The sequence below is a fragment of the Phaenicophaeus curvirostris genome, chromosome 10, assembly GCF_032191515.1.
Source record: "Phaenicophaeus curvirostris isolate KB17595 chromosome 10, BPBGC_Pcur_1.0, whole genome shotgun sequence".
In the NCBI taxonomy this organism is placed as follows: domain Eukaryota; kingdom Metazoa; phylum Chordata; class Aves; order Cuculiformes; family Cuculidae; genus Phaenicophaeus; species Phaenicophaeus curvirostris.
In genome coordinates this window covers 3745048-3771083 of record NC_091401.1, presented here as the reverse complement: position 1 = coordinate 3771083, position 26036 = coordinate 3745048, and the positions used below count along the sequence as shown (strand labels likewise).

General features: G+C 48.5%; 2 protein-coding genes across 5 annotated transcripts in view; one reads left to right on the top strand and one right to left on the bottom strand.

Moving 5' to 3' along the window:
• Window positions 1–14355, top strand: MAP6D1 (MAP6 domain containing 1). Its single transcript, XM_069864528.1, has 3 exons — window positions 1–448; window positions 9111–9228; window positions 11941–14355. The coding sequence occupies exons 1-3, from the start codon at window positions 15–17 to the stop codon at window positions 12016–12018; spliced, it is 630 nt and encodes a 209-aa protein (XP_069720629.1). The 5' UTR covers window positions 1–14; the 3' UTR covers window positions 12019–14355.
• Window positions 14356–17524: 3169 nt separating this feature from the next.
• Window positions 17525–26036, bottom strand: part of YEATS2 (YEATS domain containing 2) — a 48594-nt gene continuing 40082 nt past the window's right edge. For all 4 annotated transcript variants that reach the window (XM_069865344.1, XM_069865345.1, XM_069865346.1 and 1 more), the window contains 6 exons: window positions 25527–25606; window positions 24414–24615; window positions 22823–23049; window positions 22297–22371; window positions 20564–20637; window positions 17525–19750 (listed from right to left, as the gene is read on the bottom strand). In XM_069865344.1, coding sequence (XP_069721445.1) covers window positions 19642–19750; window positions 20564–20637; window positions 22297–22371; window positions 22823–23049; window positions 24414–24615; window positions 25527–25606 — 767 coding nt within the window. In that variant the 3' untranslated portion in view covers window positions 17525–19641. The remainder of the gene's footprint in view (window positions 19751–20563; window positions 20638–22296; window positions 22372–22822; window positions 23050–24413; window positions 24616–25526; window positions 25607–26036) is intronic.

Below are 26036 nucleotides of genomic sequence, written 5' to 3'. Positions count from 1 at the left end.
GGGGCGGTGCGGGCATGGCCTGGCCGTGCATCAGCCGCGTGTGCTGCCTGGCGCGGTTCTGGAGCCAGCTGGACAAGTCCGACCTGTCCGTGCCGCTCACCATCCACAACTACTCGGACATCGAGGAGCCCGAGGACGGCGGCGGCGCCCGCCCCCCCGCCGCCCCTCCGCCGCGGGGCCGGGGCCGGGGCCGGGACCGAGAGCCCTCCGCCCGCGGGGGGAGCCGCGACGCCGCCGCCGCCGCCTCCGCCGCCTCCGCCGAGCCCTTCGCCGCCGAGACCCAGTACCGGCGCGACTTCCGCGCGTGGCCGCTGCCGCCCCGCCGCTCCTGCCCCTGGGTCGGAGCCCCCGGCACGGGCCGCGCCGCCTGCGCCCTCCCCGGAGCCCCCGCGCCCCAGCGGCTGCGCCCGCGCTGCGCCCAGGACGGCGGGAACACCTCCTCCTACAGGTACGGGGGACGGGGAACACCTGCTACAGGTACGGGGGGAACGGAGAAGGGGGGAACACCTGCTACAGGTACTGGGAGTGGGGGAACAGAGGGGAGGCAACACTTCCTACAGGTATGGGGGGAACGGAGAAGGGGGAACACCTCCTACACGTACAGGGGGGGAACGGAGAAGGGGGGAACACCTGCTACAGGTACTGGGAGTGGGGGAACAGAGGGGAGGCAACACTTCCTACAGGTATGGGGGGAACGGAGAAGGGGGAACACCTGCTACAGGCACTGGGGTGGGGGGGAATGGGGGGGGAACACCAGCTACAGGTATGGGGGAGAATGGAGAGGGGGGATACCTGCTACAGGTATGAGGGAAACGGAGAAGGGGGGGACACCTGCTACAGGTATGGGGGAGAATGGAGGGGGAAATACCTGCTACAGGTACTGGGAGTGGGGGAACAGAGGGGAGGCAACACTTCCTACAGGTATGGGGCTAGGGGACAGAGGGGGGGGAACACCTCCTACACGTACAGGGGGGGAAGAGAGGGGGGAACGCCTGCTACAGGTATTGGGGTGGGAACAGAGAAGGGGGGGACACCTGCTACAGGTATGAGGGGAACGGAGAGGGGGGAACACCTGCTACAGGCACGGGGGGGGGAACAGAGGGGAGGCAACACTTCCTACAGGTATGGGATGGGGGACAGAGAGGGGGACCACCTGCTACAGGCACGGGGGGGCACCGAGAGGGATGAGGGGACATAGAGAGAGGGAGGGGGACACCGAAAGAGGAGGGAGACATAGAGAGAGGGGGGGGAACACAGAGAGAAGGGAGGACACTAAGAGGGGAGGGGGTACAGACCGAGGGGGGGGGGCACAGAGAGGGAGGGGGACACCGAGAGAGGGGAGAGCACAGCAGGAGGGGAGGAGGGGGAGATAGGGAGGGAAGGAGGGGACTGGGAGGGGAGGGGGTGACACAGAAAGAGAGGGGAGTGGGGCACCAAGAGGGAAGAGGGAAGGGGGGGGGGACACCAAGAGAGGAGGGGGTTGGCACCGAGAGGGGAGTGGAGGGACACCGAGATGGAGGAGGTTACACAAAGAGAGGGGAGTGGGTGATGTTAAGAGAGGGAGGGGGGCACGGAGAGAGGAGGGGGCTGGCACCGAGAGGGAAGGGGGACACCTGGGGGGCCAGGATGGAGTGCTCCTCCGAGAGGGAGGGGAGCAGGACACAGAGAGAGAGGGGAGGGAGTGACACCATGGGAGAAGGAGGGGGGACACACACTGAGAAAGGAGAGAGGGGGTGACACCGAGTGGAGAGGGGCTGACACTGAAAATGAGGGGGCCTGGCATCGAGAAAGTGTGTGTGTGGGGTGGCTGGCAGGAGGAGGGGGGTGCATCTGACACCCAGAGGGAGGGGGGCTGGCACCAAGAAAGAGGGGGTGATGCTGAGAGAGAGGGGGGCTGGCACCGAGGGGAGGCTGGGGAGACGGAGGCTGTCGCTGTGCTCCTGCCACTACTCCTGGAAGCACAGTCCCCAGAACCGGCTGATCTTAGAGGTCCTTTACAACCTTAATGATTCTATGAAATTGTCACAAACCACCTTTCCCAAAGAGCCTTTCTATGAAGTGGCTTATGTTCCCGATGCCTTCCTCTCCCTGTCATCAGCCTGACTGATAACAGACTCCTTTCTGCAACAAGCAGCCAGATGGGGTGCACTGCAATTCAACCCTCGTTCTCTCGTAGGAGCTGAAATCCTCTCTCCTCCCCGGTGGATGTCAACCGTGGGAGCATCCACCATGGCAGGAGAGGGGATTTCAGCTCCTACGAGGCTGCTGTTGAATACTGTACCGGTTTCGGGTTTTTACCACACACTCCCTCATCATGGTGTTTGGGAGGTTTTAATCCACCCTGTGAGGTGTATTAATAGAGTGTTTATTTTTATTCCAATAGAATCCCAAGTATTTAGACACTTGTTATCTATTATGCAGTCAGGAGATATTTCTCTTCGTAGTTGCCATTCGTTAGATTATTTCTCACAGTGCTTTTAAGGCAAAAACACGGGGCGCTGAGGAGGATTACAGGCGTGCACAGGAGACCACGTTGCTTATCCCACCCCTCCCCACCACTGCAGTTAACGGATGGACTCCGGAAGGATAACTGCAGTGCTCGAATTGATGCACTGTTTTATCCTCTGCCACGTCTTGCAGGACAGTCACGGAGCAAGGATTATTTTTGAAGAAAAGCACTTTTAAATTTCAAAGCAGCGCAGGAATTACTTCAGGGAAACCTGCCTAGAAGAAGGCTGGCAAGGGTCATCTTTGAGAAACGCATCATCTCCGTGTTGTTGAAGCCTCCCCTGCTTCTTCAGCCTGACCCCAGAGGATGGGTCCCTAAATCTTCCCTAAAGCTGTTCCAGTGCTCAGCAGTCACGTCTCACACCTTTCTTCCCCCTGACTTGTCTCTTCTTACGTAGGGCTCTCGGCTACTGTCATGAAAGAGCAAGGAGCTTAGAGGTTGCATGACAAAGTACTCGCTGAGGCGACACACCAACGCGCAAATCAAAACACATTTTATGAGAAGTAAAACTAAGATAGCTGAGGAAGTCTTCCTGGAGGAGCAGCATGGGGTGAGGACGGAGACACAAGCCAGGGCAGCCACACCAGGACAGAGTTATCACATGAAAACTGCTCAAAGGCTTTATGGTACAACTAATGCAGGCAGGACTGTGCAAGTCAGCCTGCTGTCATCCTATTCCAGTAATTCCCACAGTTTCTTTGAATTAGCACCTGGTACAACGTCGCAAAGTTAAGAAATCCCCATAGCGCAAAAATCAGCCTCGATGTTCCGGGCCTTTGGTCAGTTTTGTGGCCTCCTCTGGACCCGCTCCAACAGGTCCGTGTTTTTCCTGGCAGTGATGGTTTTCTTGCTTAATTCTGTAAGGTGTTGGTGGGGATTTTTTTTAGGTTTGGTTGTGTGCTCCTTTTTAATTCAGGGATTTCGACTGGGTTGTTCTGCAGCACCCCACTGCACGTTTCTTTCTGTCGAGCACCCAAGTGTGGCTGCGAGTCCCATATAACACCGAGCCCCGTTCGATACGCTGTGGTGCGTCAGCGTTCTGCTCCGGTGAGATTTCATTCTGCAAGTTCTTACTACATCTTTCTGCACTCTTTTTTAAGCACAGGAGAAATCTCAGCCGCGTACAAACTGGCTGTGTGTGGTGTGGCCAGCCAGCCCGACCTGGCATTTACCAGAATAACATAAACCCACCCCCAGGATCAGTGACTGAGCAGAAACACCCATTGCTAGAGACTTCTGGTGGGAGTCTTCCTGGGGCCAGAAGAAAGATAAAGGCATAGAGGGTGTTGGAAGGGTGCTTGCACCTCTGGAGAAGCAAACATGTATTATTTCAAAATTGAAAATCTCTGTATAAAGGGTAGAAAGGCAGCACAGCTGCCTGCCTCCCAAACTCTTGCCCTATATCTTTGGGGTGGCTCCTGTCCCCAGTCTCTGGCTTTCGGCTGGAGTTCTGCGGGGTCTGAATGAAGTCAAACCCCAAATGGGCAACACAAGGGGAGCGCAGGCACACAGGCAGATCGATACAAGCTGCACTTGAAAGGCTACAATGGGATGTGCTCCAACTGTGAAAAGATCCCAGGGACTGCGGCAGGGGGTTGCACTAGCTTATACCTTACTAATGCTGGAGGAGGATGGAAGCACTAGTGGCCCCCTCTGCACCTTCCTGAGGGTTTGTCCTTTGGGGTCGTGGAAGTAGCTTCTCCCTTTCAGCCGTAAGTTGCAGGTGCCGTGTACTTCTGGCTTTGCCCACAATTAATTGTTTCCTTCTCTGCACGCGCTCCAGTGCTTCAATGTCCTTCTTGTAGTGAGGGGCCCAAAATTGAACACAGGATTTGAGGTGTAGCCTCACCCATCCTGATCACAGGGGCAGAATCAATTCCCTGGTCTTGTTCAACTTGTTCACAGGTGGGATGCACAGCAGTAAAGCCAACCAGACCGGGGCCCTTGAGATCAGTGGAGTTTCCTGCTCAACCAGAGCGAGGGCTTTTCTTTTGATGAAGAGAAAACACATAAAGAGCTGGGGTCTTTAAGGAGAAAGGGCTTGATGTGCCATTGCTGATGATTTTGGGAATAGCAGGGTGGGAAATCCTTCAGCAGGCTGAATTCTCACTTTCTAAAGCGAGTGTTCAGCAGGTGCCGTTCATTGCTCTGTGCCCATGGAGCAGATATCCTTGCAGGTACTGCAGAAGGAAGGGGAATGGCACTTTGCCCCGTACCTTTGGATGCAGTCACAGAACGTATCACTTGTCTGTCTCTTCTATTTATGTTCCTTGAAATAGTGCTTATGCAGGAAAGCAAGGAAAACCGTGGTGACTGCTTCACATTGAAAAGCATCTCAACTGTGCAGAAGAAAACAGAAAATATTTGTGCTGATGTTCACCAGTGTATGGGATCATGGCACACACCTGACCTGACAGGGTTAATAGTACTGTGTATGGGGAGCTCCATCCTTGATCCAGCAAGATATTTAAATACATGCTTATCCTTAATAATAGGAGTAAAGCTTTTATGATCAAGGCTTACGGTTATCTTTACATTCTTAAGTATCTTGCTGCTTGGGGAAATTAATACTGAAGCCCCTGATTTTTACGCTATTTAAGAAGTAATCTTGCTTGGTGCAGGCGTTGGGATGGATCCAGAGAGACTCGCTGTGCACTGCATAGCCTGGCTGGGGGAAGGGAGGGCTTGGAGGAGGACAGAGCCTTGGGAGGGGAGAGGGAGGAGGGCTGGAAATAGTGGCTCCAGAGAAGACGTCTGTTCTGCAAAGTACGCTGCAGAGCTGGAATGGGGAGGATTCAAAGCTGTTGCCTAAAGGTAGGAGGAATTTCTTCCATTCAAAATACACCCAGACTGTCATTAGAGGAAAAGGGAAACAATAGGGAATAGGATAGTGACAGAAGTCAAGAGTCCAAGACCTACCCACAAACCACCATCCACATAGCTCTAGTGAGAGGACAGCAGCTGCCTGTCCTGTGCTCCTTCCTCAAGGATGTGTCCATGAGCAGAGCAAACCCCTGAAACTCAGCCTAAGACAAAAGTTTGGGACTTAAGGGTTTTGTTCCTGGCGTTTCAGTCCAGTCTTTTGCTGTTGCTTTTTTCATGTGGATTACAAGCAGCTCAAAGTAGCCTGACCTTGCTACTGATGAGAGCAGCAATGGGAACCAGCCAGATGTCTTCTGTTCCCTTTCTCTGTAATTCTTGCGTGTGGGTCTCTTTACCCCTCTGCTGTGTCTTTCCCCTACCCCTCTATTTTTTCCCCTCCATCAGCCTTTCTCTCCCCACATTTCTGCCCTTGCTGTGCTCTTTGCCTGCATAGGAGAATGGGCACAACCTGCTCCCTTGTCCAAGGCTTGGAAGGGCCTCCAACATCCCATCAGTGTCTGACGTAGCTCAGAGGAGAAGCAGTTTAATGTCTCCATTATCCAGGAGGGCTTCTGGACTGGTCGGTCATGCAGAGCTCGCTGCATCCATGACATTGACCTCGAGGTGTCCCAGCACCCTGATCTGTGTGGGTCTTTGTCATAAGCAGACTCAGCCTGTCCTCTGGGAGATGTTCCACACCCCACACCTTCTGCCCGAATCCCTCGCGAACCAGTCTGGCTTCCGCAACAGATATTTAGCGAATATTTCAAAACGAAGTAACAGAGACCCCCCCCCAGCCCCAGGCTGCACACACGACGTTCCTCCTGCAGGGAGAATAGAAAGGATGTTCATTATGCTTTTTAATTCTCAGTGGCAGGCTGGATCAGAGAAGGGAGAGGGCAGTGGAAGGATAAATGCAGAGTAGCTCAGGCAGTTTCGCTTGGAGTGACGTTCACCTATGCAGAATGAGCCTTTTTCTCCATCTTTTACGTGAGAAATGGGATTGTAATGCAGTGGCTCGGAAAGCCGTTGATAATGAGTTGTGTGAAGCAAACTGTGACATGAAGACAAGGTGCTGAAGTGATAAGTGTGGTGGCACTGGCGGCGTACGAAGGGGCAAAGGGACCCTGTAACGCTGAAGGTAAATCTGCCTGGAAATGGCTTGCTCGACAGCAATGCTCTCCATCTTGGTGTAATTTAAAAGCTTTCTAGGTGAGATTTTTCACTGGTTCCATGAAATAAAAAATTCGCAGGCAACTTTCTCTGCAAGGCCAGCAAACATTTGTGGAGCACTTGAAATGAGGGAAGAGCTGGAGGCAGCGTGTGGGCTGGCAGCTGCGTGGCTCGCAGCACCCGGCAGCTTGAGCTGCAGATGCAGCGTGTTTGGAAGGAACAGAAGGACCAGTCCTGCATCCACCGTTCCCAAATCATGCCTTGAAGGCTGTGAGAGGCCACACAGTGAATCACGGTGGGAGCATCCTTCTTGGTTTGGGCCCCTCGCTGCAAGAAGGATGTTGGGGTTGTTTAGCCTAGAGGAAAGGAGGCTGAAGGGAGACCTCTACACTGTCGACAACTCCGCAAAAGGATGCTTGACATCTTAAACGAAGTAATATTAAAAATAGGTCCTTCCTCTTCCCAGGCTCCAGGTAGCTCGTGCATTTTGATTCCACTTGACCCCAAGACTGAGTTCAATCTAGTCAGGTCACCAGAATGGTTTTGGGGCTCATGTTTGGACTCTTGGCTCTACAGCTGGAGATGGGAGCATGTATCCAGCGAACTGCAAGGCAGGGCGAATTTAGTTAGCTGTGCTTCCTGGACCAAGGTTCTAATTTTCATTTTTTGTTTTGTTTCAAGTACCCCCGCTCCCAGAGGAGATTCATTTTCTCTGTTTTGCCCAGCCCTTTGGTGTGGCTCAGAGCCCTAGGTTCCCCAAGGGAGAAGTCCCAATTCCAAACAAGAAATGCTGCTGTGGGTCTGAGCAGTGACTGTGTCCGTCCTCCCATTTCTGTTTGTGTGGGTGAAGATAGAGTGTTTCCTCACTGAATGCAGGTGCTGTGAAAATCGTTCTGGCTGTGTGGGCTGAGAGAAGCATGGCTTGGATTCCAGCCGAAACAAGGGTCCTGTGATCCAACAGGGCTGTGTTTAGGGGTCTGCCAAATCAGCAAATGATCTACAAAGCAGCGAGACAGAGCTGGCTACGGAGACAGGCAGCACAGTCATTCATCGAAAGCTGGGGAAACGCTCAATTGCAGCATAACGCAGCAGGGAGACCAGCCGGCACGAGGGGGAATGGTTAGGAATCAATGCCACCAGCGTCCTTGAGGCAATTTGGCTTTATCCTGGAAACTGCTGGGATGTAATTGATGGCTTTGTGCCATATCACTGATATTTTGCACGGCAGCTTTGTCTCCTCCGCCTGGCTGTGCAGGAAAGCACCGCTCAGATTTAACTCAGCGTTCACACGCATCTAGGGTTCCCTGCTGGAAGGTTGATTTCTTGGGGCACTGCTAGTACAAAAGCATCTTTCTGCAAAGCTGCTTCTTTATCCTGCGGTGCTAAAGCAGCAGGACCTGCACAGGGAGAGCTGTGCAGGCTCTGCCTGAGCTGCCTGAGCAAGCTTGAGCTGCGATGTGCAGAGAGGGCAGAAGGTAGCAGCTCAGAAAAGTGAGAATGAATTGGTTATAAACAAGATTTGCAGTGCACGTGGACAGGGGCCTGGGTTTGCTTTCTGACAGCGAGAAGTTCTTCAGTAGAGCAGTGTCCATTACTGAGTGGATTTGAGAACTCACTCCACCTTCACTTCAAGCTGACAAACTGCTGTCAGCGCTGGCTGCAGGCTCCTGCCCTTCGCCTTGTGCCTCTACCCACGCTCCTCCTCCCCGACTGGAGGCCGGTGCTGGCAGGTAACTCGGCCAAGAAACAGTTACTTAATTATTTGGAATTAATTTTGTTGTCATGCTGTTTTCTCACTGGCTTAGATGCAGTCCAGGGTTGTAACCTGTGCCTACAAATCAACCAATAAAAGAGGCAGCTTTTTAAGACTGAGTCTATGGTCAGAAACCAAGCTCAAAGCAGGCGGTGGCTGTTTTGGTAAAATACTAGAAGGACCAAGACCAAACTGCACAATCGAAAGTAATGCTCCACGCTTTGACACTTTAAATAAGACTTTAAAAGAAGAATTTGCAGCCATTATTAAAATAGCAAGTAGCATGCTTGGAAAGAGTGAAAATCAGAAAGGCTGTGATAGTTGGACTCGATGATCTGGTGGGTCTCTTTCAACCTGGTTCTTTTATGATTCTATGATTCCAAAGCTAAGCTCATCGCAGTAAAATACAGCCTGTTTCCCTAGCCTGGACGTGGCTTAAAGCTCAGTCTTACCCCTGGATCCCTGCATAAACACCTAGTAAAACGCAGTTGTTATTATTTATGACAGGGTATGAACATCAAATTGTCACGTGTTAGTTAATCACCTCTCCTTTTGCCACTGAAGCTGCTTGAATTGGTTGCCAGAGATACGTACACAGAGCAGACAGAAGAGCAAACAAGCCTGCTCAGTTGGCTGCTGCTGCAGCATCCTCAGAGTCCTGATGGAGCAGGCATCAGTGAGGCCGGTTTGTGACGAGGGGTGCAGAGAAGCAGAGGGGAGGCTGCACGAGGGAGCTGGCAACATCATGTCGGATGATCCGGTGGGTCTCTTCCAACCTGGTTATTCTATGAGTCTATGATAATCTCATTTCAGGCAAGAATATCGCCCATGGACTGGAGCAAAACCATCCAAGCCTATAAAGACAAAGCAAGGCTTCATTATCCCAGAAGACCATTTTGTTCAAGAGACAAGCTACAAGGCGGATTTCAAGGTAATTAATGTATTTTTAAAACCCCAGAGTCGATGTAAAGCCCGAAGGCATTGTGGGTTATTGGTGGGGTGCCTGTAGAATCGAGCCATGTCCTCATTGACTGCTCTTCCATCACTGCCCGCGGGTAATATGTCCATCCCTTGCTTTCAGAGAAATATGCTAGACAGTGTCATGCTGTAACTTGTCATAATTCGATTTAAACTGCATGACAGCCAGGAAGATCAAGATTTGCGGTTCCCTCAGCTGGATACCTTTTGTACAAGGTGTGTGTCGTTCTCTCGCTCTGCGTAAGGTGCCTTTCCGAGCAGTCGTAGCACTAGGGCTGTAGCGGGAGGTTCAGCCTCTGGTGCTGACATCGACCGCGGGCGCAGGCATTCGCTTGGGGGCGTTTGCAGATCATGCCTCGTGGGCCGCTGAGGCTTCCTTGGGACTTTACTGAGAGTTTCTACAACCCTCTACACCACCAGAAGGATTATTTTCTTGTCTGCAAAATACATCTAAGGGTTACTGAAAAATCCCATGAGGAAATGGTCTCTGTGTACTCAGTGTTATGCCTGATGGGCCCCCCCACATCCCCACGAGGAAGGAAAATGCACCCCAGTGAGGCTCTGGTTTAGCTGCTCTTTGCATTGACCCCCAAAGGGAACAGCACGTCACGACCAGCCGCAAAAGCCGTTCCCAGGCTGCACCGAGCGACTCGGAAAGCAGAGACAGGGCTGGGGCTGGATTCCCAAGCCGCAGCGGCTGTGCCTTTAGAGGTAATAGCAGCTACTCCAGGGCCACACGTAAAAAGTAAATCTTTGCCTTGGAGGAGATGAGGAAGAAGTGTTTAATCAGCAGAGAGCCGAGTGCCTCCTCCGCAGAGGATTGCTGGCACGCTGCTGCGACAAGGCACACGATAGGTATATCCAGCTCCAGCGAAAGTGGGACAGTGACCTCAGGCAAAACAGGATTTGCAAACCTCACTGAAACCTCCTCCTTGCTCGGAATAGCTTGGGCTGCTTACTGAGGTGCAGCCATGAGGATAGAGGGCGTTTCACTTTTAAACCTCGTATTTCAACCCTTCTGTTTAATCCTCCTATTTGGCAGATAGGATGCAAAGGAGAGGGTCTTAGGTGAACCCCTCAGAGTCCCTATCCCAGTTTTTTGAGCATGGAAAGGGAAGACTGGAATCCCAGACACAAACACACTTTGCCAAGGACCTGGCACTGGGCCATGTAAGGAAAAATCCCATTTCTTGGAGCCCTGGGGCATAGACAGCGTGGGAAAACTGTAATCTGGAACGAAGATGGTGCGAGGGAGCCACCAGCTCCAACTGAAGTCAGACTCTCCCTGGTTTACACTTGGCCTTTTGGACTTTCTGTCTTGCCTGAAGCTCATGGCTCTGGTGGACACACAGGAGTCAGGTTTATGTTGCGCCCTGACAGCTGCCGTGTGGGGCTCAGCCGGAGGCTTCTCCCCAGCTGCTGAGCTGTGTGTGACGTTCCTCTTGTGCCTTCACATGTCAAATGCATCTCCAGAGGATCAGAAACATCAGACCAGCGCAACAACAACCACCACCGGATCGATAACTTTCCGTGTGCTCCTTTTACCCTTGGTCTCACTCTTCTTTCTCCACTCAGAACACTCAGCATCCAGCAAAGCTTTTCATGTTTTAGGGCCTGATTCGCCCAGAGCTCTGAGCTGGGTGCACAACTAGGGCCAGTCCTGTTGCAAATCCCTTGGGTTTTAAGCATTAGGGAAGACACAAAGCATCCAGGTGCCCTTCAGGCTTCAGTTAACCACAGCAGCTACGTAGTGCATGAAATTCTGACTCCACTGACATCAGAAAGAGCAACCTCTGTCATCTCTGCTTTCCTGCAGGCCTGAGGAGTTTTCATTCTCATCGAACTCCTTCACTTTCGCAGTCTGGCATGGCCAATAACTGATTTTACTCCTTCGGGTCCTCCAGGTCTGTGATTCTGTTCACAGCACACGAAGCTCATGAGCCTATAAAGCATCACAGCGGAGTGTTGTGATAGAGCCAGGTTGGCATCCTCTAAGAGGTTAATGAGCAGGCGCACACGTGCCTGCTCATTAACCTCTTAGAGGATGCCAACCTGTAATTCATCATTCATACAGAGGATGCCTGCTGTAATTCATCTCCCTGAAATCCAGCACCACTCCAAGCCGTGAATTTGTTCTGCTGTTTGTCGAGGCTGTGCTGGCGGGCTCTTTATCTTGCAGATGTTGGCTCCTGCCACCACCCCACACACCTCCAGGTCCAAGAGCTGGGTTCTGGCAAAGCCAGAAAAAAAAATTCTTCACAGAAAGGGTCACTGGGCACTGGCAGAAGCTGCCCAGGGAGGGGGTTGAGTCCCCTTCCCTGGAGGGGTTTAAGGCATGGGTGGAAAAGGTGCTGAAGGACATGGGTTAGTGATTGATGGGAATGGTTGGACTCGATGATCCGGTGGGTCTCTTCCAACCTGGTCATTCTATGATTCTATGATTCAAAGCCCCTCCTGGGTAGCACAGCATCACCCCTGTCCTCAACCCCTCCTGTCCGCTGAGGCCAGGCTCCTCAGCACCCAGCCAGGAGCTAACTCTTTCCAGGTAGAGGCACATCACAGCAGGGAGCAGATAGGTTGTCCCAGCGCTCCAGACTCCTCAAACTCTGCGGACAGTTGCACCCTGAGTTGCACTAACGTTTCTCTCCCCCCCTTACCCCACTAGATCCCAGAGGTGAAGACCAGGTTCTCCCCCAACCCTTCTGCTGTTTTCCAGGCGCCGTCACGGATCCTGAACGTGTGAACCTGGACTCTCCTCGCACCCAGGCAGCTTAAACGTGGCGTTTCGGTTAAGATGTATCACTATGCAAATTTCATGAGGAGTGTTAAGATCAAAGAGCCGGTGTTATCAAAAGCAGCTCTGGTGATTAATGATATGCACGCACATTTTCTGTTAACACAACAAACCACGCAGCGCTTGGTCCAGAACTGGTGAAACACGCTGTGAGGAGTGACCTAGTTTCTCACAGGAGCAGGTTCATCCCCGTGCCAGCTGGCAGCTCATTAGGAGATTGACTTTGGGCATCTTTGCAGGCAGCATCCTTACGCTTATCTGCACCAGGTGGGAGGGGAAACGATCACAAGCGGGATGGATAAACCAAAAAGAGTCGTATTTAAGTAGCAGCACCCTCTAAGTAGGCTGCTGAAAGGCAAGGAGGGTCTGCCTGACTCCTGAGCATCTCTGGGGGCTTTGGAAATAGGACCTCAAACCATAGCGTGAGTGGGGCTGGTCTGAGCTTCGAGGGTTGTCTTAGAGGGTGGAAGAAGCCAGCATTGTGGAACTCTAAAAATGAATGTGGCACATGCAGTGTCTTGGGGCTTTGGGGCTGGAAAGCTGGTTATTTCCAACTGAACTTGGGGAAACGGCCCCGACGGCAGCACACCAGCCTGGTTTGAAAAGGAGCACACGGACCGTGCACCTAACCAGCCTCCAGGCAAGTGGAAGATGTATTTATGTCATTTGTATAGCTGCTAGAGTAAGTGTAGATATTGTATATGGATTTTACCTAAAGCAACTTGTGATCCTTTAATGAAAAGGACATGCTTATACTTTTAATACATGTTAACTCTTTGCAAACGCAAGGTGAAAAATATTGCCTTGAAATTCCTCAATTCTTGCCTGTATGTTGGTGATGCTCATGCTAGGAACAACCAGCAGCAAATGTTACTTAGAAATTCTTCTTAAAGAAAAATGTAACGTAGAATGTAAAACATCCTTCATTTTTAAGACAGGCCATTCTAAGTCATTGTCCTGAAGCTGATTTTTTTTAGATTGGTGCGCATTTCACTTTTGCTGAGATACACGTGTTTTAAGAAATCATTTTTTAGTCTTTATCCATCGAGACTGCAGTGGGTTTACAGTTTCTGTCTCAACGACTTATGCAATATAATTAGTCTGCTGCTTATTTCACAATTTTACTCATTATCTTGGGGGGAAAAAAAAGAAAATATTTTTTCCTGTGTTTTCAGCACACAGATTTGTTGGCTTAGAATGAAAAGAAACTTTCCTCAGACTTGAACAGCGATCGGATATTTGTTCATCTATAACAAAAGAGACTTTAGCACAGGAGGATATTTTTCTTAACCTTCCTACTAATTGAAGTCTAGGGCAAATTCAAGGAACTCTGGGGACTACAAACACGTATGTGTTACTGATAATTCCTGTAAGCACAGTTTTTGAACTGTTGGCTTGTGGATTGTATTTGAAATCTGTGCACGGCGTTATCTGAGGGTTTAATGGTGAACAAGCAGGGCCAAACACAACCACGAGAATGGGAACCACGAGAATGGGAACCACAAGTGCAGTGAGCTGGGAGGGTTTGGGACAAAGGGTGGCAGTTCCCACACTCATCACAGAATGGTTTGGGTTGGAAGGGACCCCAAAACGCATCCAGTTCCATCCAAGCCCCATCCAACCTGGCCTTGAACCCCTCCAGGGATGGGGCGGCCACAGCTTCCCTGGGCAACCTGGGCCAGGGCCTCCCCACCCTCTAAGAAAACATTTCTTCCCAAGATCTGGTCTAAACTTCTCCTCTTTTAATTTAAAACCATCACACCTTGTCCTGTTGATACAGGCCCTGCTAAAAAGCTTTTCCCCACCTTTCTTATCAGCCCCCTTTAAATACTGACGGGCTGCAATAAGGTCTCCTCGGAGTCTTCTCAAAGCTGAACAAGCCTGACTCTCTCAGCCTTTCTTCATCCTTGGACCCAGAGGAACCTACTGTAATACCAGGGCTTGCCAAAATAACTTTTCAGGAGATTCATTTTTCAGGAAACTAATGTGAAACATTGAAACTGTACCAGAGGTTTTGCATGTTCGATGTTTCTAAGAATTCAATCTGCTTGTTTAATCTCTTTATAATGTTTTTAATAGTTTTGTTGAAACTATTTAAGTTGATTTCAATCCTGGACTTTATTAACAGCAAAAAAACACCCCAGGAAACTAAAAAGTGAAAAGGATAGATTGCCTATTCAGTTTCTCTTCTTACAACCCAGTTATAAACACTCTGGTGATGTAATAAGCTTGTATTTTATCGAATGGACTGGATTTAATTTAATAAATTAAAATGTATTTTGGCTATTGTTTCTTTCCTAGTGGTTTTTGTGGTAAAACATAACCCTTGGGTAGCCAGCCTCGCAGGATGCTTTGTGCCCTTCCCTCTCGCTCAGCTGCCGGGACAGGACGGCAGCGCACGGGACCCCGAGCCAGGTGCCCAGGAGACACGCGGCTGCGTTCACAGGCACCGGCAGTTGCTTCCTTACTCCTCAATCTTCTCTGCAGGCACAGCCGCCCGGCAAGAGCGCTTCCCAAGGCACAGATCAAGCTGTGGCCTGAGCGCTGGCTTGAAAGCACAGCTGCTTTCCAAAGGAAAGATGCCGCACTGCAGAATTTGCCATCACTCGTGGGATTTTCCCCAGCCCTTTTCAAAGGGAAAGCGAACGGCTCAGCAAACAGCATGAAGGGGATTAAAGATGCCGTTTGCTACATTCTCTACATACTCTCTCCAACTACCTGAAAGGAGGTTGTGGAGGGGAGGGAGCTGGGCTCTTCTCCCAAGTGACAGGGGACAGGACGAGAGGGAATGGCCTCAAGCTCCGCCAGGGGAGGGTCAGGCTGGACATTAGGAAAAAATTCTTCACGGAAAGGGTCATTGGGCACTGGAACAGGCTGCCCAGGGAGGGGGTTGAGTCCCCTTCCCTGGAGGGGTTTAAGGGACGGGTGGACGAGGTGCTGAGGGACATGGTTTAGTGATTGATGGGAATGGTTGGACTCGATGATCCGGTGGGTCTCTTCCAACCTGGTTATTCTATGATTCTACGATTCACCTTTGGACACACGGATGCTGCGTCTGCTCTGATGCACGCGCTCAAGATCCCATCTCAGCAGGGGTCTGGGACAGCTCTGCCCCAGCCAACTCTCCCCGGGACAAGTCTGGGGGAGCCCCAGCCCCTGCCCCGTCCCGTCCCTCGAAGAGCTGGCCCTGCCGAGAGGCGGCTGGGCAGAGTCGTCCGGCGCAGAGTGAGCGGCCACAAAGAGTTTCTTTTTCTGTTAGGTGGTGTCCAGTGTGTCTTGTTAACAGAAAGGGACAAGCCGCTTTGCACTTCACCTCAGTTCCACTCTGCCATCTTACACAGATCACGGAACGGCGCTAGCTTTGAATTTTAATGGACTCTGTCGCTTTACGGCTTCACCCAAGAATATTTTAGTGAGTGAAGGTGCCAAAGGTACAACTGGTTTCCCCAGAGAGCACAGTGCCAGCCCTTCTACCCCCCAGCAGACTTCCAGGAGAAAGCCAGAAGGCTCATCATCTGCCCGTCTCCCACTATAAGAGGGACGAATAGAAGGAAACCCAAGCAGCTACTTGCTAACTGCAAGGGACAGGGCGATGCCGGTGGCTGCTGACACCTGCCACTCACCTGAGTTTGGATGGGAAGTGCCAAATGGAAAGGTAACACCCCAGTTTCCTCTGAAGAGGGCAAATCTGTACAGGCTTTGCAGGCTCCAGGGAGTCGCGATGCTGGGACTGCTTCCAACACTGCTCTTACACTAGCGTTTGTCTTCCCGATTGCTCTGGGTTCCATCCAAGTCCATCAAGGTTTTCCGACTGTGAATCACACTGCAAACAAACTATAGACTATAAGACACACAAAGTCCTTTAAAAGGAAGGTTTTACACTTGAAACATTATAATTTATTACCTATAAGGTGACTCTGAGCGTGCTTGTTCCATTCTATCTTGCTGACACCAGACCTGTTGAGATGCTGAGAGCGAGTTTTGTTCCTGCTGCATCCACTGTGCCAGGGAGCTGTGACCCTCCCGCACTTCCACGTGCTCAGGGGAAGCTCTGGTGGGGGAAATATTCCATTATTCAGGACAGATCTCTACCTTAACTTGCAAAGTTCCACTACTTCCCTGCTAGGGCTTGACAAACCTTTCAGTGAAGAATTTTTTTCCTTCATATCCAACCTAAACCTCCCCTGGCCCAACTTTGAGGCCATTTCCTCTTGGTTTATCACTTGTTACTTGGGAGAAGAGCCCAGCACCCACCACGCTACAACCTCCTCTCAGGTTGCTGCGGAGAGTTAGGTCTCCCTTTAGCCTCCTTTTCTCCAAACTGAACAGCCCCAGGTCCCTCAGCTGCTCCTACAACCCCTGGGCTTCAGCCCCTTCCCCAGCTCCGTTTCCTTTGCTGGACGCGCTCCAGCCCCTCCAGGTCCTTCTTGTAGCAAGCAGAGCAAGTTGGCAGAGCTAAGCTTGCTGACCTCCTGGCTCCCCTTCCCCCAACTTCCAAAACCAAGAGCTTTTTAAAATCACCAGAAAAGGTTAAAAACTACCTCTTCCTTCAGATCGATTCCACAATCACCAATTTTTATCAATAAATAAAAAATCCTGAATATACAGAGCACACAAAAATATGTGGATTTGGAGAAACTTCTCTGAGTGATTGGTGACAGCCAAGACGATCCTGTCACAGCTAATAAAAGAATTTATTGTAAACATACGTATCTTACACAATTATACAGTATAATACAGATAACATGAAAGATTTAAACACTCAGCGTTACAAACAGGGGCGATATTTGTAGAGATCTTTAACTTGTATCAAGACTCTTTACAAAGCCAGAGAAATATACCATAACGCTTCCGCACGCCGTATCAGCTGTAGCATTTCACACACACCTCAACAGGGGCGTGAAATTCCACAGCCTCTAACTCATCTCCAAGCAATTCCCACAGGAACTTCTTGCCAACATATTCTTCTCCCACCGCTCGTCAAAATTCAAAGAACTCGTTGCAAACATTTCCTACATCTGACGGACAAAACAACTGTGTTATTTTTCTATCTGATTTTAACAGGTTTTATTTTACTTCAGCAAACTTTAAATATTATTAATATAGCATCTCCTAGGAGAGTAACCTGCGGTTGCTCAGAAACGTAGCAATAGATCTCCACGACAAGAGCCCCGTTAAGAACAAGGGGCATTTGCCTGCCTGCTTCGGGACCAGGTTCAGGACTCATTCTGGAGCTCCATTCCTCACAGAAAAGCAAGGAAGCCGCAATTTGCAAACAGAGACCCAAAGAGAAGCTCCTGCATCCTCAAGAGCTGCTCTGGGCGTATCAAAATCCCAGAAATCAAGCCCACAAGAGACAGGGGCTGGAAATGCATGTGTCATTGCAGAAGATCAGGCTGTTTGCTCAAAAGGTTGTTCCCACACGACCTGCAGGCTGTCACACCAACAGTGACAGGTACCTTGAAATGCCCTTCTCTTTTGTAAAAGCCATGGGCAAGGGTGCCCAACAGCACTAAGGACTTTGAGTTCACTGCAGACTGCAAAGCACGGGGCCTGCAGTTCCCCAGCTCCCCGGATTCCTCGTGACTCTCAACACTGAGCTTAACCATAATCAGCACCACTGGACACCTTCACACTGACCTCAGCTGAAGAGCTGATGTCAGGGCTAAGCTGTGCACTTCAGTTGTGCACGCAACCCTGCGCTCGGCTCGCCCAAACCAGCCAGGATTATCTTCTGAATCCAGGACATCCGAAACGCCCTTTCCCAGGGGCATTTAAGTCCACAGAATGCTGTTTGGCTATCGTCCACTGGTCCCGTTGCCTAGATTCAAGGGCCAGGTTCTGCTGCTCATAATCAAACTAACTCCCCGTTAGCTCTGATGAATCGAGAGGCTCTCATCTGCAGACCCTCGTTTTATTTGAGGTGGAGAACACAGGCAGCACCTCATCTGAGGTGCACAGAACTGCATCAAACCTACGCTATTCCCTATAATCGAACTGTCTTCCACAGTTCCTGTCCACTACTGGAGTTACCATCACCTGTCTTCTAGCCCAAAAAAAGCACCAAAAGGTAACATTTTTAAGATTTCTGTTCCTATCCCAGGCCAGGAAAGATAACGGTATTTTAAAGTTTATAAAAGGCTTTGTATTGTCAAAGCACGGCACCAACAAGAGCAAGGCCTCAGTACATCCCTGTGAGGTAGGTATCCTGCTCCCCATGCTCAGAGATGGGAAAACTGAGGCACAGAGTGATTAAATCAAAGGCCATGCAGCAGATCAGAGACCCAGCTGAGAGCAGTGCACTGGACGTTCTGGCTGTTTGACCCACGCTCCAGCAGCGCCTCGCAAAACGAGCACCCTGAACGCTCGACAGTCCAACACGAGTCCCTGGGGTTTATTTGGACTCCTAGTGAGTGTCCGTGGGGCAGGAGAGCGGGGTGGGGGGTGATCAGCACGCTGTCAGCAAAGCCTTCTTCAGAGAAGTGTCGATAGCCAGACTGCGCTGCAGACCATCAGTGATGTTCCCGTGCTGGGGTTCATAGCAGAACTTCCTGTAGTCAGAGGAACATCAGAGGAGCTCCCTACAAGCAGCAATGTCTGACTTTCTGATCCTATCAGGCCTCTCTGTATTGAGTAGAATTTAAGCCAAAGTGTTGCTGCTCCACAGCACTTCAGGATCCAAGCCGATCATCGGTGACAGCTGCCAAAACATTAAGAATTGTGCGACACCGCCAGTCACCTGCCCCGCAGCACACCCCAAATCTTGTGGCAGCTTGGGGAGGCACTCGCTGGGCAAGCAAAGGGTTAGAGCCAGTCCAAGCCCCAAAACAAAGAACACTGCCCTTGCTCCTTTCCTATGCAGGACAAGGGGTCAGTCAGATCTTACCAAGCCTGACCACGGTCTGTTCATCTTGATTGCAATGTGCCAACCTACCCTTTCTGAAGGGTCTGGCACCTCCTCTAGAGAGGCAAGGGATTTGGTTAGGTGACATTTAGCTCAATAAGCCGATGATAAGCCTACCCAAGTGTGTTTTCAGTCACACGCATCATGCTCAAGCAGGACTGGTAGGATTTGTTGCAGCCATCAGGCTTGTGCTCCTGTACACTCAAACTTAACCCATCGCCCCACCATCTACTCAAATGGCCCATCTTTAAAAGTCTCCTTTGATTTTTCTCATATTCAGAGTGCCAAAGCAACCATTTTGCCCACTGCATGGGAAAACCAACTCATACACATCAGAAAGCAAACTTCTTTTCTTAAAAAAAATGTTCAACTTGATCACAGAGCTGTCTCAGAGGGACCAGGCCTGTGGAGGCTCTTGCAGCTGGCGACTCGATGCAAACTGACAATGTTTGTTCAGCCACTGAACATACACTTACCAGGTAAACACTGACATTTAACAACTTGATTTGGAACAGAGCATCGTTTTGTTGCATTAAGGTGCATCTTTAATTGGAGGTAACAATCTAATAGCCCAATGTTATAAATGTATGTAATAATGTCCTACAGAAATACTGGATTTGTCAACCCGGCTTCAGTCATAAATCCTGTAGCATCTTCTCTGCTCTATTTCATTGTTCCTCATTTAGTATCTTCATATGTTTGTTTGTGAGGAAGTCAAGAAAGGGAATATTACAGATGGCTTTGTGAATATTCATCACTGTGATCTCTCTTGGAGCCCTGCAGAGAATGCATCAGAGATTCTATTATAACACATAAAGACACGCGTCCATAAAGCAGCAAGTCAATAAATTTACTAACAGGGGCAGGAGGAGGAAGGAAAAGTAATCAAAAAAAAAAAAAAAAGGATAAAAGAGCAGGAGTTAGAGCAACACAGGAAAAACATTAGAATATCACAGCACAGAACAGCCACTTCCAAATGACTGGTGGAAACACCTTCGGAACTGGAAAAGGGAAATCAGGTGCTGAAGTATTAATTCTTGAACTCCTATAGCACAGACTATGTGCATACAATTCTACGTATAACATATGAATATAAGTTTAATATACATTATATAAATATTTATATATGGCACACAAGTAAATATTTAAACTAAGCAGGTTCTTGCAATGGGTTTTCTTTTTCAGTTTCAAGCTACCCCAAATCATGCTGCTGAACAGAAACCAAAACGTGGCCCATCCACTACCCTAAAAATCACTCAGGATCTGAGCCAGAACAAAAAAGAGTGTATCAGTAAAATAAAGAAGAGATTACTTAGGTTGCTTAAGTTCTGGTGGGTGAGTTGTCTATGTGGGAACCTGAAATATGTTGGTCATCTGCCTCTGAGCAGGTTTTAACGTTGTCTACGCTACGAGTCTTCTGCCGCTATGAAGCTAAGAGATGACAAACCCCCTCCTAAAGCTTGGATCTTCCCAGAATTTAGTTCATGAACTCCCTCACTGGCATGGTCTGAGCTAATCTGACCGAATTCCTGAGGCAGTTCAGCCCTTAGTGCTGGTGTAAGTGCTCCAAGAGGAAACAAGCTGCTGTACCTGTTGTGAGGAGTGGTCTGGTACGCCACAGCCAGCGCTTGCCGCAGGATGTCACTCATAAGCTGTTCAGTGGCCTGTGACAAAAGACAACATGAGAAGACAGCATTATGAAAAGAAGAAAAGGAGAAAGGAACACGCTATTTGCTCAAGTATCAGTGTAAGGGCAGCTGACGTTCTGGCTCACTTCAATCCTGTATTCCATCAGCAGGGGGCAGTTCAAGATCCGAGTTTTATTAGCACAGTAATAACTAAGTGTAAAAGACAGTTACGGATGCACAGAGCTCAGATCGCAACTGCCCGGTCCGGTTCCTCACTGGACCAGCAGAGCAGTATGTGCACAGCAGGGTGGATCCAACATTTATGGAATCATAGAATCACCAGGTTGGAAGAGACCCACCGGATCATCGAGTCCAACCATTCCTATCAAACACTAAACCATGTCCCTGAGTGCCTCGTCCACCTGTCCCTTAAACCCCTCCAGGGAAGGTGACTCAACCCCTTCCCTGGGCAGCCTCTGCCAGTGCCCAATGACCCTTTCTGTGAAAAATTTTTTCCTAATGTTCAGCCTGTGCTCCAAAGAGCGCTCTAGGACCCTTCCATTCACACATCAGAGCTTGTTTTTTTACCTGGCAGGTCCCAGACAGTCTCCTGGGAGCTGGTATACGCTTGCTGGCCACTCCCTGTGGTCTCCAGGCTGATGTCAAGACGCTTTCACAAAAGCCCCAACCCAGACAGCAAGCAGACAGCAGCCTCACGCCCAACACACTTGGCTTAATCAAGGTTCAGTCAAAAGCTAATTACAGCTCTTGGCTTTCTGTGCCTGTATCAAGACTAGAGCAGAGGTTTCTGGGACGTTCGCTCAGGGAAGCTGGCATAATCCTACAATTATAACGGAGCAACCTGACGGTTACAATCTGTGTCTATAAACTGATGCAGCTGTGTCCAAGTTCAACTCTGACAAGGAACAGAGAGCATAGCAGAAGTGTGCATGAGAGCGCCTGTGCAACCTGGAATCAATTAGCTTTTGTAAAATTGATCTTCAGATAAGCAGCATTCTGAATAAACAACCATCAAAACTGTCTTTGGACTGAAATGCAGCAGAGTGCTGCTAAAAATAATCTGAGTGAGCCTTCAGTCCAAATGCAGGAACTCCAACTCCTTGCTGTTCAAAGCTTCACTAAGAATCTCTCATCGTTTTTCTAAAAGTGATTAGGGTATAGAAATGGTTTCTTCTATAAGGCCAAACTGCTGCTGTCTCCAGGAATCATAGAATAGTTTGGGTTGGAAGGGATCTTTCCCAGCAGAGATAACGCAGCCAAAAAGGGAATGAACGGTATTTAGCAAAAACCAGCTAACCTTGTATAAAACAATCAGGTCATACAGAACTGTGGCAGATTCCCCCCCATTCTGAAGGGCAGGACAAAGCAAGAGGTAGTTTCAAAGCTACAGAACGAGTTGGTATCTTGCTGGGGGTGAGAATCTGCAAATCACTATTCTGTGTCCAAGCCAGCACATCAGTTCGAAAGCTGGAAATACACCCAAGTATAACAACTCTGGGGCCAGTCATCTATCTTTCTGCACAGGCACAAAGACAGATACCAGACTCTGCAACTCTCAATTTGATAAATGTATATTAATAAGGCCATAACAAGCCCTTTTTCCTTTTTTTTCTTCTTTTCTATATTACTGGGTTAACACAGGTATAGAAAAGTACTTATTGTGAAATCACTTACCTTTAGAATCATATCTTCTATTACAGATGCATAAACATTCTTTTCTACCTCAGCAGGCTGAAAAGAAATCCCTATCTATAAAACACAAAAGAGAAAAAAAAATTAATACACCAAATAACACAACCCATGTTGTACTACAGATTAGAATCCCAGAATGGTTTGGTTGAAAGGGATTTTAAAACCCCATCCAGTTCCAAACCCCTGCAACGGGCAGGGACATCTCCCACCAGACCAGGCTGCTCAAAGCCCCATATGACCTGGCCTTGAACACTTCCAGGGAGGGATGAATGAATTAGATGAGAATAAGATTAACAGAAAAAAAATCTTACAAAGGGTAGGTAAAAAGCAAGCAAGGAGACAAGCTGACCATCCCAAGTCAGAAGGTCCAGTTTTTCCAGGGCATTTATAAAAGCCTTCATAAAGTACCCAGAGGCCCATAGAGATGAAAGAAAGGCAACTAAATAAATGTTAAAGACCACAATGAGCTTAACAGCAGTTCATATTAGCTTTATGATTCACTTATTACCTTCTCTGCAGCGTCCCTCACAAACTCTGACGCAGGCAAGGAAGCCAGGTAGAACTTCATCTCTTCTTGTTTCTCCTCCTGTTCTTTCTTAATGTTTATTTTTAATGGCTCACTAAAGTTGAGAATATCTACTTCCTCTTCATGTTCGGGTTCTCGTTTCAGAAACTGTTGTAGATCCTCCAGTTTTCGGCACAGCTCCTCACCACTGCTGTAAGATGAAGGGCACTCTGAAAAAGAAGGAATCGATTAAACACATAATAGGTTATGGAAAGCTGTTTATAAACAGATTCACACTCAATATGTGGCAAGAAATTAAGGCAACTGTAAGTTACTTTTTTAGTTCTTGCCAAACACAAGGATGAACAGAAACGCAAACAGTCACTGTGAGCAATCTAAGTGTATCTTCACGACACTCATGGTCCTCTGCCTCATCTGCCCCCACACCAATCAAGAAGGCTGCATTTCAAACAAAACCACGCTAAAGTGAGTCTCCTGAACTTTCTCACAGAAGCTTTTGACAACTGGCAAGCAGTTTGATGCTCTTCAACTTGCCTGGAGAAACGGAGTCTTTACTCTGTAGGCACCACACTGCACTAACTCATCTTTTCCATCACAGCAAGTATTATCATGCTTTTTAAGAAAAGTTAGAAGACAGATTCACAGTGGAATTACAGAAGCGTAACCTCTTCTCTGTATGCTTGACACGAGCCAGTAAAACGTTTCGTGGAAAGCTACCCAATAAAGAGAATCTTTCTTCAAAGACAAACACAAATGTAGTTTTTTAGATAAAAGTATTAAAAGATGGACATAGCCTTCCTTTCCACCTTCATCAACTGCAATACAGGGCCAGACTTAGCAAAAAAATAATCAAATCCATACACTTCTGTAAAATACCTTAAATCCCTGCATGATCAGAACAGGAGAACATTCAGCTTTGGAAAAGGGATTATCTGAAGGTGAAACAAGGGAGCTTAACTGTGAAGAATGGATGAAATTAAAGATGTAAGCTTAATACAAACTGAAGTGGACCATGGAGATCCCAGAGCTACGAATATAGTGCAGCAGCTGTGAAAACACAACATGGGGCATCACACAGGCCAATTCACCTCACTTTTGGAGGTAAAATAACCCTGACTGAGCTCCACACACCACTGCCAGGCTTCTTTGGGGATTTTTTGTACCTGAACTCATTCACACTGTTTGAATAGAGGCCAAGCTTACCCAAGGGCAGAAATATCAATACTCACTATACTTCGTTTGTGGGCCCACTTAGAAATTATTATACTGTGGGACAAGAATCATCGCTCTTGAGATTTATGTACACTGGGCTTTCAAAGCCCCAGAGCACAATAAAACCCAGAAGAGGCCTCAGAAAGCATCAAGACTGATAGGGACAAGGAACAGCCTCACTCGTACGCTTGCCCTTACAATTTCCACCTTTTGTTACTCTAGAGTGAATTAAGTTAAAAACAAAAAGTAAGAATCTCCTTCTGCTGAAGCAGCAGCTCACGCATGTGCCTGAACACAGTCGTGAGCCATTTAATAAGCAGGGTCTTTCGTAGAAAGGAGCTTTCTATCTGTCCACGCTCACCTGGCTCACTGTCGATCTGTGTCAGCACGTCTTCAATCGAGTCCTCATCGTTGCGCAAGGTCTCGGGGTCAGGTGGAGTGTACCCATGGCATCGACACCACTGCACCACGTGCTTTGTTTTCAGGGGTGTAATATCGTGAAACCTAGGGTGCTTCTCTATGATTTCTTGTAGGATCTTTCTTACTGTCATTGCTCGTTGCCACTGTGACAAACCAAAAGGAAAGTTCATCGCACTGTCAAAAACACTTAAGGACAGTCCGTGGCCCAGAACAATAATCCAGGTTGCAAGGCAAACAAAATAAATACGATTTTCTCAGAAGGCAGAATGAAGAAGAGAAAGAAACACAGAAGATGGTCCTAATTCTGATATTAGGCAGCAGTAGGCAGCTCAATTAAACTCTGATTTGTCATCCAAAACCTCAAGCAAAAGGGACACACATTTACAGCAGCCTAGACATGTTTGTCTTGAGTTGAAATGTCTCATCTCCCACGTAAAGTCTAAGATGGCATAATGCAAGAAAACTGCTAGTTCTCAAATTTCTGGTTAAACTCTTTAATCATTTAATTGGCAACATTTTAACGTCTTCCCCGTAAAACTCCACAGCACGATGAAATTGTGAAGAAATAAGGGGAAACATAACAACCGCAATTCAGAAAGGTCCAGATTAATGGAAATATTCATCTTTGGTGAACTGACAAATCTGTTTCAGCACAAGCATTGCTTATGTCAGATCCCTGTTTTCTTCCTACAGAAGGCAAAAGCAATCCCATGAAAAGATAAACTATGCTGGGTAAAGCTTGTGTGACTATTATGCCACAGAGTAGTGATGAGGATAAATTGCTAACAGAACAGTTTGCGAAAGTTCTGGTTTTTAAAACGCTCCAAGACCATCTTACTTTGAATCAACCAGAAAAATGACCTTCGGAGTCCCTCCTGCTTGAGAAAGTCACTGGACACAAATCAGTGCGCCTTGCAGTAAAGAATTCTTCTATTTAAAATGCACCAGACTACTTCAGAAAACAAATCAGCCAACAACAAAGAAGATTCTATAATTCAGAAGTCCTTCTTGTGTCCCCAGTGATTGCTTATGAAACACAGGAGGAGAGGGTTACCTCGGCTGCCCTCCTCTTCCCAATATTCCAGCTGTAATACTGTTCCACTGAAACGGCACAGAAAGAGCTTGCATCTTCACCTAGAAAACACAAAGCCAAAAACAGTACGAGTTTTTAGTAAAATAATTAAGACAAATTCTGGTTTTTACGTTATTTACTGGAGAGGAAGAGGGAAATGTGTTTTGCATTCACAGGATCAAGGATTATAATTCTCTAACTCTTACCAAACCCCGTGCTCTCTCTGAGCACGGCACAGACATGTGCAGCAGATACTGTGGTTTCTGGATGCAAAACCAGCATCCCTCATGGTCACATACAACGACACCTGCAGCTGCTGCCTGTTTTAAGCCTCTTTTCCTCCATAAAACTGTAAAGACGTAGACCTGTAAGACTGTCTTATGGATCTCTTCCTTTGCAAAACTCTTTTTTTTTTTTTGTTTCTCTCCCAAACAAATTACAACTTAAAATTTATGAACCGACAGTGAAAAGGATTCCTGGCAAAAATGCGAG

Bases quoted from the DNA above. Each gene is read 5' to 3' on its own strand.
- MAP6D1 (XM_069864528.1), top strand. From the start codon at position 15: ATGGCCTGGCCGTGCATCAGCCGCGTGTGCTGCCTGGCGCGGTTCTGG. The intron at 449-9,110 runs GTACGGGGGACG...ATCTCATTTCAG, and splicing joins GGGAACACCTCCTCCTACAG to GCAAGAATATCGCCCATGGA. The intron at 9,229-11,940 runs GTAATTAATGTA...TTACCCCACTAG, and splicing joins GCTACAAGGCGGATTTCAAG to ATCCCAGAGGTGAAGACCAG.